The 15,351-nt window shown below is 52.9% G+C and overlaps 1 protein-coding gene across 1 annotated transcript in view; it reads right to left on the reverse strand.

The window, feature by feature from the left end:
- LOC119383825 (venom metalloproteinase antarease-like TtrivMP_A) overlaps nucleotides 1-15,351 on the reverse strand; it is a 162,211-nt gene that overhangs the window by 66,400 nt on the left and 80,460 nt on the right. The window contains exon 9 of the mRNA XM_037652112.2: nucleotides 3,436-3,485. Coding sequence (XP_037508040.1) covers nucleotides 3,436-3,485 — 50 coding nt within the window. The remainder of the gene's footprint in view (nucleotides 1-3,435; nucleotides 3,486-15,351) is intronic.

Raw genomic sequence — 15,351 nt, forward strand, 5'->3', positions numbered from 1 at the left:
ATCTTTGCGTGTGATCTTGTTAAGGCGCCTATAATCAACACAGAATCGGATGCTACCGTCCTTCTTTTTCACAAGTACCACCGGGGAGGCCCAAGGACTGTGGGACGGCTGTATAACGCCACGACTAAGCATATCAGTCACCTGGTCATCAATAACTCTGCGTTCAGCTTGAGAGACCCGGTATGGACGCTGTCGCAGGGGTGCATGGCTGCCGGTGTCTATATGATGGACGATGGCAGACGTTCGACCCAAACTGGTTTGCTTGTAGTCGAAAGACGTCCGAAAGTGGTCGAGAAGCTTCAAGAGTTGGGTGCGTTGAGCAATAGGAAGGTCCGAATCAATTGATGGAAGGAAAGCGTCTAGGGAAGATGTGTTGGACGTGGTAACGAGATCAATGCTGGCGACCTGGAGGCTTGTTGTGCGATCGAGCAGTTGGCTAGCGCAAACAGAATCAATCTCCTCAAGACGCCCTATACATTCTCCGCGGAATACTGTGGCTGCGACCGAAAGCAGGTTCGTGACATAAATGCTGGAGCAGGAGTCTTCGAACGTGACAAGAGCAAAGGGGAGAATGAAGTTCTTACGAGAAGTGAATGCTTCTGACGGTGTGAACATGGCGCTAGAGAAAGCATAGTCGCAGGAGATCGGTACCCGAACAGAAGACATAGGTGGGATGTCCGTGTCCGCGGCGACGACGACACGAGGAAAAGATGACTTGCCAGAATCGATGTCGGAGATCGCTGATAATTCTAGTTCGGCACGGGCACAGTCAACAATGGCATGATGTGTGGAAAGGAAGTCCCAGCCCAATATAACATCGTGGGAGCAGTGTGGAAAGACGACGAATTCGACGACATACAAAACGTCCTGAATGAGTAGCCGAGCCGTGCACGTCACGGAAGGTTGTATGGGATGCGCGGTTGCCGTACGGAGAGAAAGACCAGAAAGCGGAATCGTAATTTTTTTTAACTTGCGGCACATTGCTTCGCTCAACACAGACACAGCAGCTCCCGTATCGACTAAGGCCTGCACGGCAACACCTTCAATGAAGACAGTTATTTCGTTAGCAGGTTGAGAACGAGGTCTTGTAAATTTCGACAGCGGCGCAGTTCTTGCCTCCGGAACTGCGATGGTCAGTTTTCCGTTCGGACGGGCGAGGGACGACGAATCATTGGCGAAAGCGAACGTCGGCGCGGGGACGGCGATCGACGGGAGTTGAAGGCTCGGCGGTTGGATGAAGAGGTGTCTGAAGTAGCGTAGGAGGGCATCGGCTGTGGTGGCTCTGGACGGACGTAGCTGTAACTTGCGTCAACGGTACCTGGACGGGCAACGCGGCGGCGGCAGAAACGCTCGACATGGCCGGGTAGACAACAGTAGTAACAGATTGGTCGGTTGTCCGTTGTGCGCCAAGGATTATGAGGAGGGGTGACAGGACGGCGATAAAGTGGAACGGGCGGGCCTGCCGGCGTCTGCGCTGAGTAGAGTGCACTTGAGGAGTGAGCAGAGTCCGTGCCGTGTGGCAGCGCATGTGACTGCCTTCTCGCGACGTCAGCGTAGGTCAAGGGCGCAGATACAGGCGGCGGCTGGTGCGTAGGCGGAAGGGCTTCGGATACTTGCTCCTCAATGGTTTGTCGCAGCGACGAGGGGAGCCCATGAGCATTGCCTGGGAGAAAGGGTGCAAGAGACAGTTGTCGCGCAACTTCTTCTCGGATGAACTGCTGGATTTGTTGAGTCAACACCATCGGGTCCGGAGAGATGGCGCCAACGGTGAGTGCTGACGTACTCGTCGTGTCGAAGCTAGGACGGCGTGTGGAAATGCGCTGCTTTCGCAACTCGTCGTAGCTCTGGCAGTGCTGAATGACGTCCGTGACTGTTTGAGGGTTTTTGGCCACAAGCATGTGGAACGCATCGTCCTCGATGCCTTTCATGATATGCTTGACTTTGTCGGCCTCGGACATGGCAGGATTGAAGCGGCGGCAGAGGCCTACGACGTCCTCAATATAGGAAGTGAAACACTCTCCAGACAGTTGGGCGCGATCACGCAAGCGCTGCTCTGCGCGGAGCTTGCGCACTGTCGGTCGGCCGAATACGTCCGCGAAAGTCGTTTTGAAAGAGGCCCAGGTGGTAATCTCAGCCTCATGGTTGTTAAACCAGAGTTCCGCGACTCCTCTCAGGTAGAACTGGACGCGGCCGAGTTTGTCGTTATCGTCCCACTTGTTGTTGACACTTACTCTTTCGTACGACGAGAGCCAGTCTTCGACGTCCTGCTCATCAGTACCGCTGAAGATGACTGGGTCGCGCTCCCTTAGAATACCGGGACAGCGAGGAGCTGGGGGTGTGGCAGCATGCTGCTGTGCGACGTCGTCGGGCATTGTTGACAGGGAAGGTAGAGTCCGGTTACGGAGTTCCAGGGTGCAAAAGAGAACCAGCACTCTCCACCACTTGATGGTACGCGTTTAGCGTTGAGTCCGTGAGGCGTTTAATAAATAAATAGCACAGGATCAGCGACCAGCAGTCCGAAACGGAGCAAGCACGAGCACCAACAACCGTCCTCGTCTTCGTCTTTCACTGGCGCCCCTGTTTGCGCCCTAGCCATTCTACAGTAATAAAAAAATTGGCCGCGTATCTGCGTGCTTCGCTGCAAATGTCGTCTAAAGACGATAGAAGTGGCGCTGCGTGAGATATGGACGCCATCTGGCAATACGTCGGGAAACATGAGCGCTGTGTTGCGGGCTGGTAGTCCCGGCGCAGCAGCAGGCGAAGACCAGCGGTAACCAACACGACCGGCAGGGACGCCAGCCAGCCCGAACACGCGGTTTGGCGCGAAGCGCTGAAGCAGAAGAAACGTCCGCACTCAACGAGTACTCTCCACACACTCTTTTATTTACACGTCGCCTGAGTAAAACAGGAATGCCAGAGCGGCGCCCCATGGCATTCGTACAGTGCAATACAGAACGGAAACCGAAACACAACAATGAGCTCGTGCAGAGGGCACGGAGGAAGTCAAGTTTAACGTGCAGTCGCATTTTCAGCGCAGCTTAAGAATCTAGCGTCTTTAGAGTTACGTATGTATGCATTTTCTATTAAAGGAACACACCACCCAATACCTACCTAGTGATGTTGCGCCTCTGATATGCGTAATGTTTGGTTTTTGATCGAAAATCTACACAAGTATGAACCTAGTCAGCCGTTCAAGATGCCTGGCCCTTGGGCAAGTGGTTCAACATTGGCCGATTGGCTGAATCGAGTGACGTGCCGACAAACAGAAAGACAGACAGAAAGGCAGACCAAACTTTCTCCGTTTAAGTATCTCAAGGAAGACTATCGTCTTTAAAAGACTATCGTCTTTAAAATATGAGCAACCATGCTCGCACGGTGAAAGCATTTGCTTGTCTAGTGGACTAGTTTTTGTAGAAGCGAACAAATGATACTTACCTCCAACCCAAGTTTGTAAGACGCTACCTTCCCATACAGAGAAATTTAACCTGAAATAATACGACCGCACGAATGAGTAGTCATTCTTTTATATGGCTACTATCTGCAGCTGAATAGTGTGCAGACTAGCAAGCGGCATTGAGCAAAATGCACTTCACCTGGTATCTGCTTACAACTAATTCACTTATCCCTCGCTAAAGCAAACGCTATTTATAGTACTTCCGGCAATGATATTGCGTAAGAATGTACATAATGAAATATTGATACTGGGTGATAGAGATCGGACCCTTCGTTGGCAATTGGTGGTGGTCCACAGGCTCTTGGTACTCCCAATCAGAACGCACGCATGTGAATAGTCTACCGAGGCTACTGTTCCAGAACACCTGCTGCGTGTTATTATTGCTTGCCATAACAATTATACGGGCACTCTCGTCGCCGTCATGTCTCGTATATATATATATATATATATATATATATATATATATATATATATATATATATAGAGAGAGAGAGAGAGAGAAAGAGAGAGAGAGAGTTAAGCTGTTTATTGGACGGCACTCAGCGGCGATGCGCAATGGCGACAGTCAAGGCAAAAGCGCGGACCCTGAGCGCAAGCAGCGTTCAGAAGAGGACGACCCACTAGAAGCCGCTGGAGAGCGCAACCGTTAAAGAGTACCAAGGCTTCGCCACAATTACACCGGGTACGAAAAGGGAGCCGTCCGGCAAACTAAGAGATCCTCACTATGAGTGGGTCACAGAAGGCCTTGAGGTGCTCCACGTTTACTATGTCGCGCCCTCGACGGCGCATGTCCGACGATGGTTCGATGGGTTCGATCAGGTAGTTGACCGGGGATGTGTGCTCGACGACCCCGTAGGCGCCTTCGTATTTCGGCAATAGTTTTGAAGAGAGCCCAGTTGCAGTGGTAGGGACCTAGAGCCATACGAGCGCTCCAGAGGGGAACGTGGACTCAGAAGTGGTGGTGCCACCGCGAATGCTCATCTGCCGTTCTTGTTCATGCGTTGTAAAGATCTTTGCAAGCTCGCGACACTCTTCAGCAAGCCTGGCTGTGTCAGAAATAGGCGCACATTCAGATGGATCCGGCTTGTAGGGTAGTATCGTGTCAATTGTGTGCGACGGGTGCCTTCCGTACAATAGGAGGAAGGGTGAAAAACCAGTAGTGCTCTGAGGGGCGGTATTATAGGCGTAGGTGACGAAGGGCAGAATGGGATCCCAATTTTTGTGATCAGCGGCGACGTACATTGAGAGCATGTCGCCTAGCGTGCGGTTAAAGCGTTCGGTTAGGTCATTCGTCTTCGGGTGGTAAGCCGTTGTTTTGCAATGAACAGCATGGTACTCTATGAGAATGGCTTCGACGACTTCCGACAAGAAGACACGGCCTCGATCGTTGAGAAGCTCCTGGAGTGGACCGTGACGCAGCATGAATCGGTGTAGCAGGAAGGAGGCAACATCGCGCGCTGTAGCCGCTGGGAGGGCGGTGGTTTGAGCGTATCGCATTAGATGGTCAACAGCGGCAATGGCCCAGCGGTTACCAGCCGACGTCAGAGAAAGTGTTCCACACAAATCGATGTTCACGCGCCTAACAGACGTTTAGGGAAAGGTAATGTTTGTAGACCGACTGGTGACATGTGCGTTGAAGGTTTTCGGCGTTCGCAATCGAGGCAAGAACGGACAAATTTCTGCACGTAGCGCTACATCCCTCGCCTGAAGAATCGTTGTCGAATGCGGTGGTAAGTTTTGGATACCCTACAGTGCGCACATTGCGGATCAGAGTGGAAGGACTCGCATATTTCAGAACGCAGACTTTGGGGTATCACAAGTAGCCACTGGCGGCCATCGGCGTTTTAATTGCGTCGGTGCAGTAGGTCGTCACGAATGGCGAAATAGTGGGCTTGACGACGCAACGCGCGAGTGGTTGGTGTTGTTGACGGATCAGTGAGCAAGTCTATTAGCGAAGCGATCCATTTATCCTTGCGCTGCTCGGTAGCGATGGTGTGAACGCCGATAGAAGAAACAGCAATGTGAGATACAGAGCAGGAGGCATTGTCGTCAAGCAAGGGAGAGCGCGAGAGGGCGTCGGCGTCAGCATGGTGGCGTCCGTTACGGTACAGCACGCGGATTTCGCAGTCTTGCAGGCGAAGTGCCCAGCGGGCGAGACGGCCGTGGGGATCCTTCAGTGACGACAGCCAGCATAGTGCGTGATGGTCAGTGACATCAAATATGCGACCATACAATAAGGTCGGAATTTTGTAAGGGCCGAGATGATCACCAGGCACTCTTTTTCCGTGACGGTGTAATTGGTCTCGGCTCTAGTAAGCGTACGACTTGCGTATATATGCTACGACATATTCGGGAAACCCTGGTTTGCGCTGCGCAAGAACAGCGCCGAGGCCTACACCGCTGGCGTTCGTGTGTACCTCCGTTGGGGTTCTAGGGTCGTAGTGACGTAGTATGGGAGGAGGCGTCAACAAACGATGGAGCTTTGCGAACGCGTCGTCGCACTCGGACGACCATGAATGTAGGGACCCGTTACTTCCAAGCAGCTTCGTCAACGGCGATATAATGGTGTCAAAGTTGCGTATGAAACGTCGAAAATAGGAGCAAAGTCCTACGAAACTGCGCAGTTCTTTGATGGACGAAAACTTGGGAAATTCGGCCACGGCCCGAAGCTTGGCCGGATCGGGAAGGATTCCGTCCTTGGACACGACGTAGCCTAGGATTGTCAGCTGCCGTGCCCCAAATCGGCACTGCTTCAGATTCTTGGAGGCCGGCGTTGCTCAAACGGGTCAAAAAATGCCGCAGACGTGGAATATGCGTGGAGAAGTCCGGAGCAAAAGCGACGACGTCGGATAGCTAACACAAGAACGTGTGTCATTTCAAGTTGCGCAGAACGGTGTCCATCATGCGCTCGAAGGTCGCGGGCGCAATACACAGACCAAATGGCATGATGTTGAACTCGTACAAGCCGTCGGGCGTGACAAATGCTGCCTTCGGTCGAGCGTCATCAGCCCTGGGTACGTGGGAGTACCACGAGCGCAAATCGAGATATGAAAAGTATTCTGTTGCTTGGATCGAGGCAGTTAATAAACGTCCTTCCGAGTGATCTTGTTGAGCCGTCGGTAGTCCACACAGAACAACACAGACCCGTCCTTCTTGGCAACAAGAACAACCGGACACGCCTATGGGCTGTGCGAGGGTCGAATAACGTCACGTCGAAGCATATCGTCGACTTGCTCATTAATTACCCGACGTTCTGTGGGAGACACGCGATATGGAGGTTGCCGCAGTGGTGGTTGAGCGCCAGTGTGGATGCGATGCGTAACGGCGGACGTGCGGCCGAGAGCAGTTTTGTCCGACATCGAAAGAAGAACGAAATTTGTCCAACAGGCACAGACGCTGGGAACGCTGGACCGACGTAAGGTTGTGAGTAATGGAGGGACCAAATACATCAGCGGGTGATAAATCTGACGTGTAAACAGCACTGATGGTACGGGAACTTGTACAGTGCGAGGCATCGGGTGCGTCCATAACTTGTGCGTCTTCGAGGGGCTCCACTCTGCCGAGACATTCCCGTTGCACCAACGTAACAACGTGTGGGGATGGGTTGGCAACAAAAATAGCGGTGCTACCCTGAGTGACTTGCACGGTCGCACCCGTAGGTCGCGGGTTCGATCCCGGCCGCGGCGGTCGCATTTCGATGGAGGCGATATGGTAGAGGCCCGTGTATTTAGATTTAGGTGCACGTTAAAGGACACCAGATGGTCGAAATTTCCGGAGCCCTCCACTACGGCGTCTCTCATAATCATATCGTGGCTTTGGGACGTAAAACCCTATATATTATTAATTATTATTATTGCACGGTCGCGAAAGGTACCAGCAACCCTTTGCTAGTGCAAACGCGGTCAGATGGAGAAAGGAGTACAATGGTGTCGCAGAGACCGTCGCAGTAAACTGGCACGGCCATCGACGAGTTTGGAGGCACTTTGGTATCGTCTTTGACGAGGATCATGGTCAATGCCGCTGGGCTGTCTGCCGGCGCCAATTGTGAGAACGGTGAGAGTTCGATGGCGGCTGGTGCGCAGTGAATTATGGCGTCGTGGCGGGCGAGAAAATTCCATCCCAGGATGACGTCGTGGGAGCATGCAGCCATTATGAAGAACTCGACGTGGTACAGAACGTCCTGAATGACGACGCGAGCAGTGCATACTGCTGTAGGCCTAATACTCTGGTAGCTGGCGGTACGGAGGGACATCTCAGAAAGTGGCGGTGTCACTTTTCGGAGTAAGCGGCTAAGTTTTGAGTCCATAACGGATACGGCGGCTCCAGTGTCGATAACGGCAGATGCGCGAACACCGTCCACAACACGTCTATGGCATTCAATGGACTTCGCTGAGGGCTTTTACAGTTCGGTAGCGTAGCAGTCAATGCTTCATGGAATACGACGACTAGTATTCCTGCTCTCGTGCGACAGGACGTGGCCGCATTGGTGACAGTGAGCGACGGCGTGGAGACGGATAGCGGTGAGTGGAGGGAGCTGGTCGGGACTTCGGTGACATAGGCGCTTCGTAGAATGCATGGCTGGTCTGGCTGGAGACGGGTGACGTGACTCGAGGCAGCTGCACGCGATGGCAGTAACGTGCCACGTGACTGGCATAACCACATGTAAAGCAGATGGGCCGGTTGTCCGGTGTGCGCTATCGGTTCGCCGCGGCAGATGCCACCTATGTCACAGGATGCGACTGACGGGGCGGCTGCTGAAATGGCTGCACGGTGAGTTGCAGTCGGGGCCTAGGGATGACGGCAGCATACGTAGCCGGCACGCCCACTTCAGAGAACGAAGGTCTAGCGGCGGCTTGGGCGTAACTCAATGGTGCAGCCGCAGGGATCTCCTGGGGCGTCCTGGAAACAACTTGAGCGCAACTCTGTGGCGCAGGAGCCGGAGGTTGCTGGTGGTACTCAGGCATCACCTCCGCAATTTCCTTCTCAGTCGCTCGGTGGAGGGGAATAAGAAGAGTCGTCGACGACTCTTGAACGTGCTCTGCGGGTGGGCGAAGGCCAGGAGAGAGAAGTGGCGTGCAATTTCCTCGCGCACGAATGACATATATATATATATATATATATATATATATATATATATATATATATATATATATATATATATATATATATATATATATATATATATATATATGTATATATATATATATCCCGAAACTGTTGAGAATTAAATATTTATATCACTGTTGACAAAGCCCATCGCGGTGAGAGTATATATATATATATGGGTATAACACAACGAAGGCTTTGTGAACAGTGATATAAATATTTAATTCTCAACAGTTTCGGGAGGACTCCTCGCTTCGTTAGGGGATGAGTTAAACTGACGTCGAAGTTCGAAATTCCTTCTTGCCGCATCCCTCTCGCCTTCAAGGACATTTCAGAGAGAGTGGGGTAGATAGATTACAAAAAAGACAAAAAATAAAAAAAAATAAAAATAAAAAGAGAACCAGACCGACGAGGTCAGACCACACGAGGCGTGGGAAAAAAGCAAATTGTGTATAGCCTAAAGTCGTTGATAGTCCACATCTGGTTATGATCGCATCTTTGCCGGTCCGCGTCATGCGCTGGGCCACCCAAACTTGTCGCCGCGGAGGGCGCGATGGGCCTGTGCAGCCGCACGTGAGGGAAGATTGTCCCCTTAATGGGTCGGCATTCCACCTTTCATTTCCGCTCGCTCCTTGTGAATAGCCTCCAAGTGGTAGGGGAGCGTAAGAACTTTACATTGTAAATGTAGAGAAAAGAAAATAATAAAAAAACAAAGAAGAAGAAAAAACAAAAGCAAGAAAGAAAATGACATGCACACGCATGAGCCAATCAAGAAATAAGCACGGTCCAATTATGATTCCGTGTTGCCAAATTCATTTTGGCTCATCTCTCGGAGGCAGGAGAGTCTTCCAGGGTCCTCGTTGATGCCGGCTGTTAATGTTCATAATTTAAAAATAAAATATGCATCACGTTGTTCGCGCTCGCGCGTGTTTTGAAAAGCGGATTGTAAAAGAGTTACGCCGATATTCCAAAGCTGTGGTTTGGCAAGCGTACATGTCTGCATGAGGGTAGCTTCGACGGTGAAGTAGCGTGGTACCGGTGATTATTGAAGCGCAGCCGAAATCGCCTGTCCGTTTGGCCAGTGTATTAGATGCGAAGTATCTTAAGGCCGAGCTCAATTCGGTGGTGTGCGGCGTGACCACTCTTACTGCGCATGCGCATACCCTCTCCACACACCTCCTCTCCAGTCACCCTCTCCCGTTCCCATCTCCCCTTCCCTCTCCACTTTCCCTCTAAAATTTCCCTCTCCACTTTTCCTCTTTCCACTTTTTTTCTCCCCTCCCCCTCCCCCATACCCCTTTCCACTATTCCTCTGAAACGCGGGCTAGACATGCCGAAATTCTCTCCTGAGCAACGCCGCGATGAGCTCGAGCGCATGCGCGTCCCCTCCCCTTCTCTCTCCTCTCCTACGCTGCCCCCCTCTCGCCCGCCTGTCGACCGCGTTCCCCGCTCGCCCTTTGAGAATTAACGGCCAGGCTAGATTAAAGATACGACGCGCGTAGCGTCCCTCTTCGCGTTCCACGACGCGAGGTCGGTAGCATGCCCAACGAGCGATCGTGCAAGTGCTCCGGCTTCGCATCGCCTCATGGTCCCCTTTAGCGGGAGGTGATGTAATTTTTCTTGCCCACAGACTTTGCATTGTAACATGTATATTACATTGCTGGAGTCACAATTAAGGTTTTGGGTGATGTTGAATTTGAAATCTGAGAAGCTTGCTTTTGATTCACGCATAGTGATCATGTGTGGGCATACCTTGCAACGAGCTTTTCCGCATTGGCGGCACCCTGGTTCAATTTTGGCGGCGTTTGTTTTTGCACTGAGAAGAATGCCTGCCCTTCAGGTTTTCATCCCTGTGGTACACCGCGCGAGGTGGCTCCGCGAAGATGGAAGTGAGTCGTTTACTTTGCCTGATTAGTTGAAATTGCGGGAAAGTATGTTGTTAACTCGTGGCACTGATGAGCAGTAACTTAGTACAAGGTGTGGCGTCAAGCGTCTTATGCTTGATCGATTGGAGATTAATGTCGGTATTTTTATGGTGTTTTGACCTTTTTTATTATGCGGCAGAAAAAGAATGCGTATTATGGAACGCACCTCCATGAAGTGAATGATGACGAGTGGCCGAAGCTAGGTCCTAAGATCCATAATGTCGACGCTGTAGTCGCCGTCCAGTATAAAAGGTTTGTGCTTTGTAGGAATTTATATACTTCTGTCAAAATTATGATTGATATTAGAGTACTCTTCAACCTCTTTTTGCGTCTCACATTTGTTACCCTAGCGTTGCCCCATATAATGTACACTGAGTGACAAAAGGTCACACAAAGAGTCGACGATTAAGCTCGGTCCCAAGGTTCGTAATGTGTAAATTGAAGTCGCCGACTAGTATATAGGGTTTGTGCTTGTAGGTGCTTTATATTGTTTTGTGACAATTACGATTATTGTTTGTTTATTGTAAACCTTTTTGTAGCGTTAGCTACACTGGCCTAGCCGAGCCGGTCTCGCGTGGACCCTCAAAAGCCGTGCTGCGCATGCGCGAGGATCAGTGATGTCAGGCAGCTGGCGCACCGGAGCCGCCGCCGCGCGTGACTCGCCGCCGCCGGTGTGCGCATTCCACAGACAGTGACATCGTAGCCGTGCCATCGGCGTTCCACAGACAGTGACATCGTAGCCGGCGCCAGCGCGCGCGCAGCTAGTCGCCTTCACTGTGCAGTCGCCGTCTGTCACTGCGCTGGAGCCACTGCGCCTCTGACTGGCGTTTGCCAGTGTGGTATAGCAATGGAGGAGGAGAGCGCAAATGCTGCTAAACGGCGCAGAAGAGCGGAGAAGCTTAACTCATCGGATCTCGATGTAGTTCGCTCGCAATTTGCGGTTGAGCGTAGGAAGAATGAACAGAAGAAGGCTAAACGTGCTGCGGAGACACGAAAACCTAAGAATAATCAGCTGATCCTTTGCTAACGCTATGCATATCCCGTAGCATAGCCGAGCTAAGCCATTGCAACATTTCTTTTATTCACATGTACACATGTTTCAACTATAGCAACGGATTTCTAACCACCATGACAGCGGACAGTGAGCGTCGACGACTAAGCTAGGTCCTATGGTCCATAATGTCTGCACTGAAATCGCCGACCAGTCTAAAGGGTTTGTGCTTCTAGGTGTTTCATCTGGTTCTGTGAAAATTATGACTGATATTAGTGTTGTAGCGAAGCTTATTGGAACTCTGAAGCTCTCCGGCCCCTTCTAGTGGGTTGCCCTCTTCGGACAGAGCGCAGCTCGCGCAGAGTCGGTCCCGCCTTGACTGTCGCTGTCGTCCATCTTCGCCGAGTGTCCGCCAATAAACATCTTTATAATTTGGTGGAGAGTGCTGTGCCCTTCAAACAACTACGGTCAGCATTCAATGCCCTTGGAGCTTCGATCCCGTGCCGTGCCCTCTACCGTGACTCAGGATGCCGCCCAGCAAACGCCTCCCCCTGCACCGACATCCTGTCCCGGTGTCCCCCGCATCCGCGACCCTCCTGTTTTCACCGGCGCGGATGGCACCGACGTCGAGGACTGGCTCGCGATTTACGAGCGTGTCAGCGTACCCAATAAATGGGACGAGGCAGGAAAACTGTGCAACTTGGTTTTCTACCTCGCGGGTGTCGCAAGCCTATGGTACAACAACCACGCATCCGATTTCGCTACGTGGTCCGCTTTCAAGACCGCCATCGTCGACGTGTTTGCTTACGGGAACGAGCTTACGGGAACGAGCCCAGCAGTCCGGCGAGTCTTTCACGAGTTACATCGAAGACGTCCTGGACTTGTGCAAGAAAGCCAACTCGACCATGTCTGAAGCTGAGAAGATCCGGAACATCATGAAAGGCATCGACGACGATGCCTTCACCATGCTACTCGCCAAAAACCCTTGCACTGTGGCTGAAGTCATCACACTGTGCCAAAGCTACGAGGAGCTGCGTCGGCAGCGGCTTATGACGCGTCGACCTCCATCGCGCGACGCCGACCTCGCTGGCATGTCGGCTATTTCGGACCACTCCGGCTTGCTCGCCGAAATCAAGTCCTTCGTGCGCGAGGAGATTGCACGCCAGTTCTCTCTACTGGCCTTCGCTCATCACCCGCAGCCTATTGAACAGCCGTCGACCCCACTGCTGCCTCCCCTACGCCGGGCTATTGAGCATGAAATCGCGGAGGTCATGCCGGAATACCACCAACCTCCTCGGGCGACTGCGCCGCTCAGTTACGCGCAAGTTGTAGCCAGGCCGCCTCCAGCGATCCCTGTGGTTCCCCCACTTCCTTACGCCGGAGCCGTCGCCAGGCCTCAGGCCTTCGAAGAGAGTGTGCCGGCTGCGTACGCCGACGTCATCCATACGCCACGACTGCAGCCCACCATGCAGTCATACCAGCAGCCACCTCGTCCCTCGCGTCCTGCGACATGGATGGGACCAGCCCGGCAAGCCGATGGCGCACTTCCGACAACCGCCCCATCTGCTTTGCGTGCGGTTGCGCCGGTCACGTCGCCCGCTATTGCAATCGCATGCAGCCGCCTCGAGTCGGATCGACCGTCACCAGCCAGTACAGCCGTCCATATTACGAGCCGCCGCCGCCTATGTCACCGACTTCACGCCCGTCTCCATCTACCCGCCGTTCGCCATCCCCAAGACGCCGCTCACTGTCACCGATGCGGCCTCGTCCGGTCGCCCGAGACCAGGAAAACTAGTCGTCGCAGTCCAAGAGGCAAGGGCTGCGACGCTATCGAACTGCCGAAGCCCTCAGCAAAGCCCATCTAACGTAGTAGACGTGTTTGTAGATGGCGTGCGCACATTGGCCCTTGTGGACACTGGAGCTGCCGTATCCGTTATGGACGCTAAATTTAGCCGACTACTACGAAAAGTGACGACGCCGCTTTCCGGGCTCTCCCTCCGTACAGCCAGCGCCCAAAGCATTCACCCGACAGCGGTGTGTACAGCCCGTGTCATCATTCAGGACGCTCTGTACGCCGTCGAATTCATCATAATTTCTTCATGCTCTCACGACGTCATCCTGGGTTGGGATTTTCTCGCTCGCCACGACGCCGTAATTCGTTGCGCACCAGCCGAAATAGAGCTCTCACCGTTCTCCAATTTGACGCCGGCGAACAGTCCATCGGCTGCGACCAAAGTACTCGTCAAAGACGACACCACAGTTCCTGCAAACTCGTCAACGGCTGTGTCCGTCTATTGCACTGGTCTCTCCGACACCGTTGCACTCCTTTCCCCCTCTGACCGCGTTTTCACCGGGAAAGGTTTGCTGGTGCCATTTGCGACCGTGCAAGTCACTCAGGGCGACACCGATATTTTCGTTACGAACCCATCCCCGTACATTGTTAGGTTGGTGCGAGGGGAATGTCTCGGCCGAGCGGAAGCCCTCGAAGACGCACAAGTTATGGACGCACCGGGTGACACGCACTGTGCCAGCTCCCGTACGCTCAGTGCTGTTTCCACATCTGACTCATCACCCGCTGATGTATTTGCTTCCTCAATTGCTGATAACCTTACGTCGGTCCAGCGTTCCCAGCTTCTCTGTCTGTTGGAAGAATTTCGTTCTTCGTTCGATGTCGCGCAAACTTCTCTCGGCCGTACGTCTGCTGTCACGCATCACATCGACACTGGCGCCCAACCACCGCTGCGGCAACGTCCATATCGCGTATCTCCAGCAGAGCGTCGTGTAATTAACGAGCAAGTCGAAGACATGCTTCGCCGCGATGTTATTCGACCCTCAAACAGCCCGTGGGCGTCCCCTGTCGTTCTCGTTGCGAAGAAGGACGGCTCTGTGCGGTTCTGCGTGGACTACCGCCGACTTAATAAGATCACCCGTAAGGACGTTTATCCCCTCCCTCGAATAGACGACGCCATTGACAGCCTGCAAGGAGCAGAATTCTTTTCGTCGCTCGATTTGCGCTCAGGGTACTGGCAAGTCCCCATGGCTGATGACGCTCGACCGAAGACAGCGTTTGTCACACCCGACGGCTTGTACGAATTCAACGTCATGCCGTTTGGGTTGTGTAATGCGCCCGCGACCTTTGAGCGCATGATGGATTCCGTTCTGCGCAACTTGAAATGGCACACGTGCCTGTGCTACCTCGACGACGTCGTCGTTTTCGCCCCGAACTTCTCCACGCATCTTCAACGCCTCAGACTTGTTTTGACGCGTTTGAGCAACGCCGGGCTACAACTGAACCTAAAGAAGTGCCGATTTGCAGCACGGCAGCTGACAATACTAGGCTACGTCGTGTCCAAGGACGGAATTCTCCCCGATTCAGCCAAGCTTCGGGCCGTGACGGAGTACCCCAAACCTACGTCCGTCAAAGAACTGCGCAGTTTTGTAGGAATATGCTCCTACTTTCGACGCTTCATACAAAACTTCGCGACTATCATATCGCCGCTGACAAAGCTCCTTGGCAGCAACGGGCCTTTTAATACGTGGTCGTCAGAGTGCGACGCCGCTTTCGCGAAGCTCCGTCGTTTGTTGACGTCTCCTCCGATACTACGCCACTACGACCCCACGGCCCCTACAGAGGTACACACGGACGCCAGCGGTGTTGGCCTCGGCGCTGTCCTTGCACAGCGCAACCTGGGTTCCCGGAATATGTCGTGGCATATGCAAGTCGCACGCTTACTAAAGCCGAGACCAATTACACCGTCACGGAGAAAGAATGCCTGGCCATCATCTGGGCCCTTACGAAGTTCCGACCTTATTTGTATGGTCGCCCGTTTGATGTCGTCACCGACCATCATGCGCTGTGCTGGTTGTCGTCATTG

This window comes from Rhipicephalus sanguineus, chromosome 2 (genome assembly GCF_013339695.2).
Source record: "Rhipicephalus sanguineus isolate Rsan-2018 chromosome 2, BIME_Rsan_1.4, whole genome shotgun sequence".
Taxonomy (NCBI): domain Eukaryota; kingdom Metazoa; phylum Arthropoda; class Arachnida; order Ixodida; family Ixodidae; genus Rhipicephalus; species Rhipicephalus sanguineus.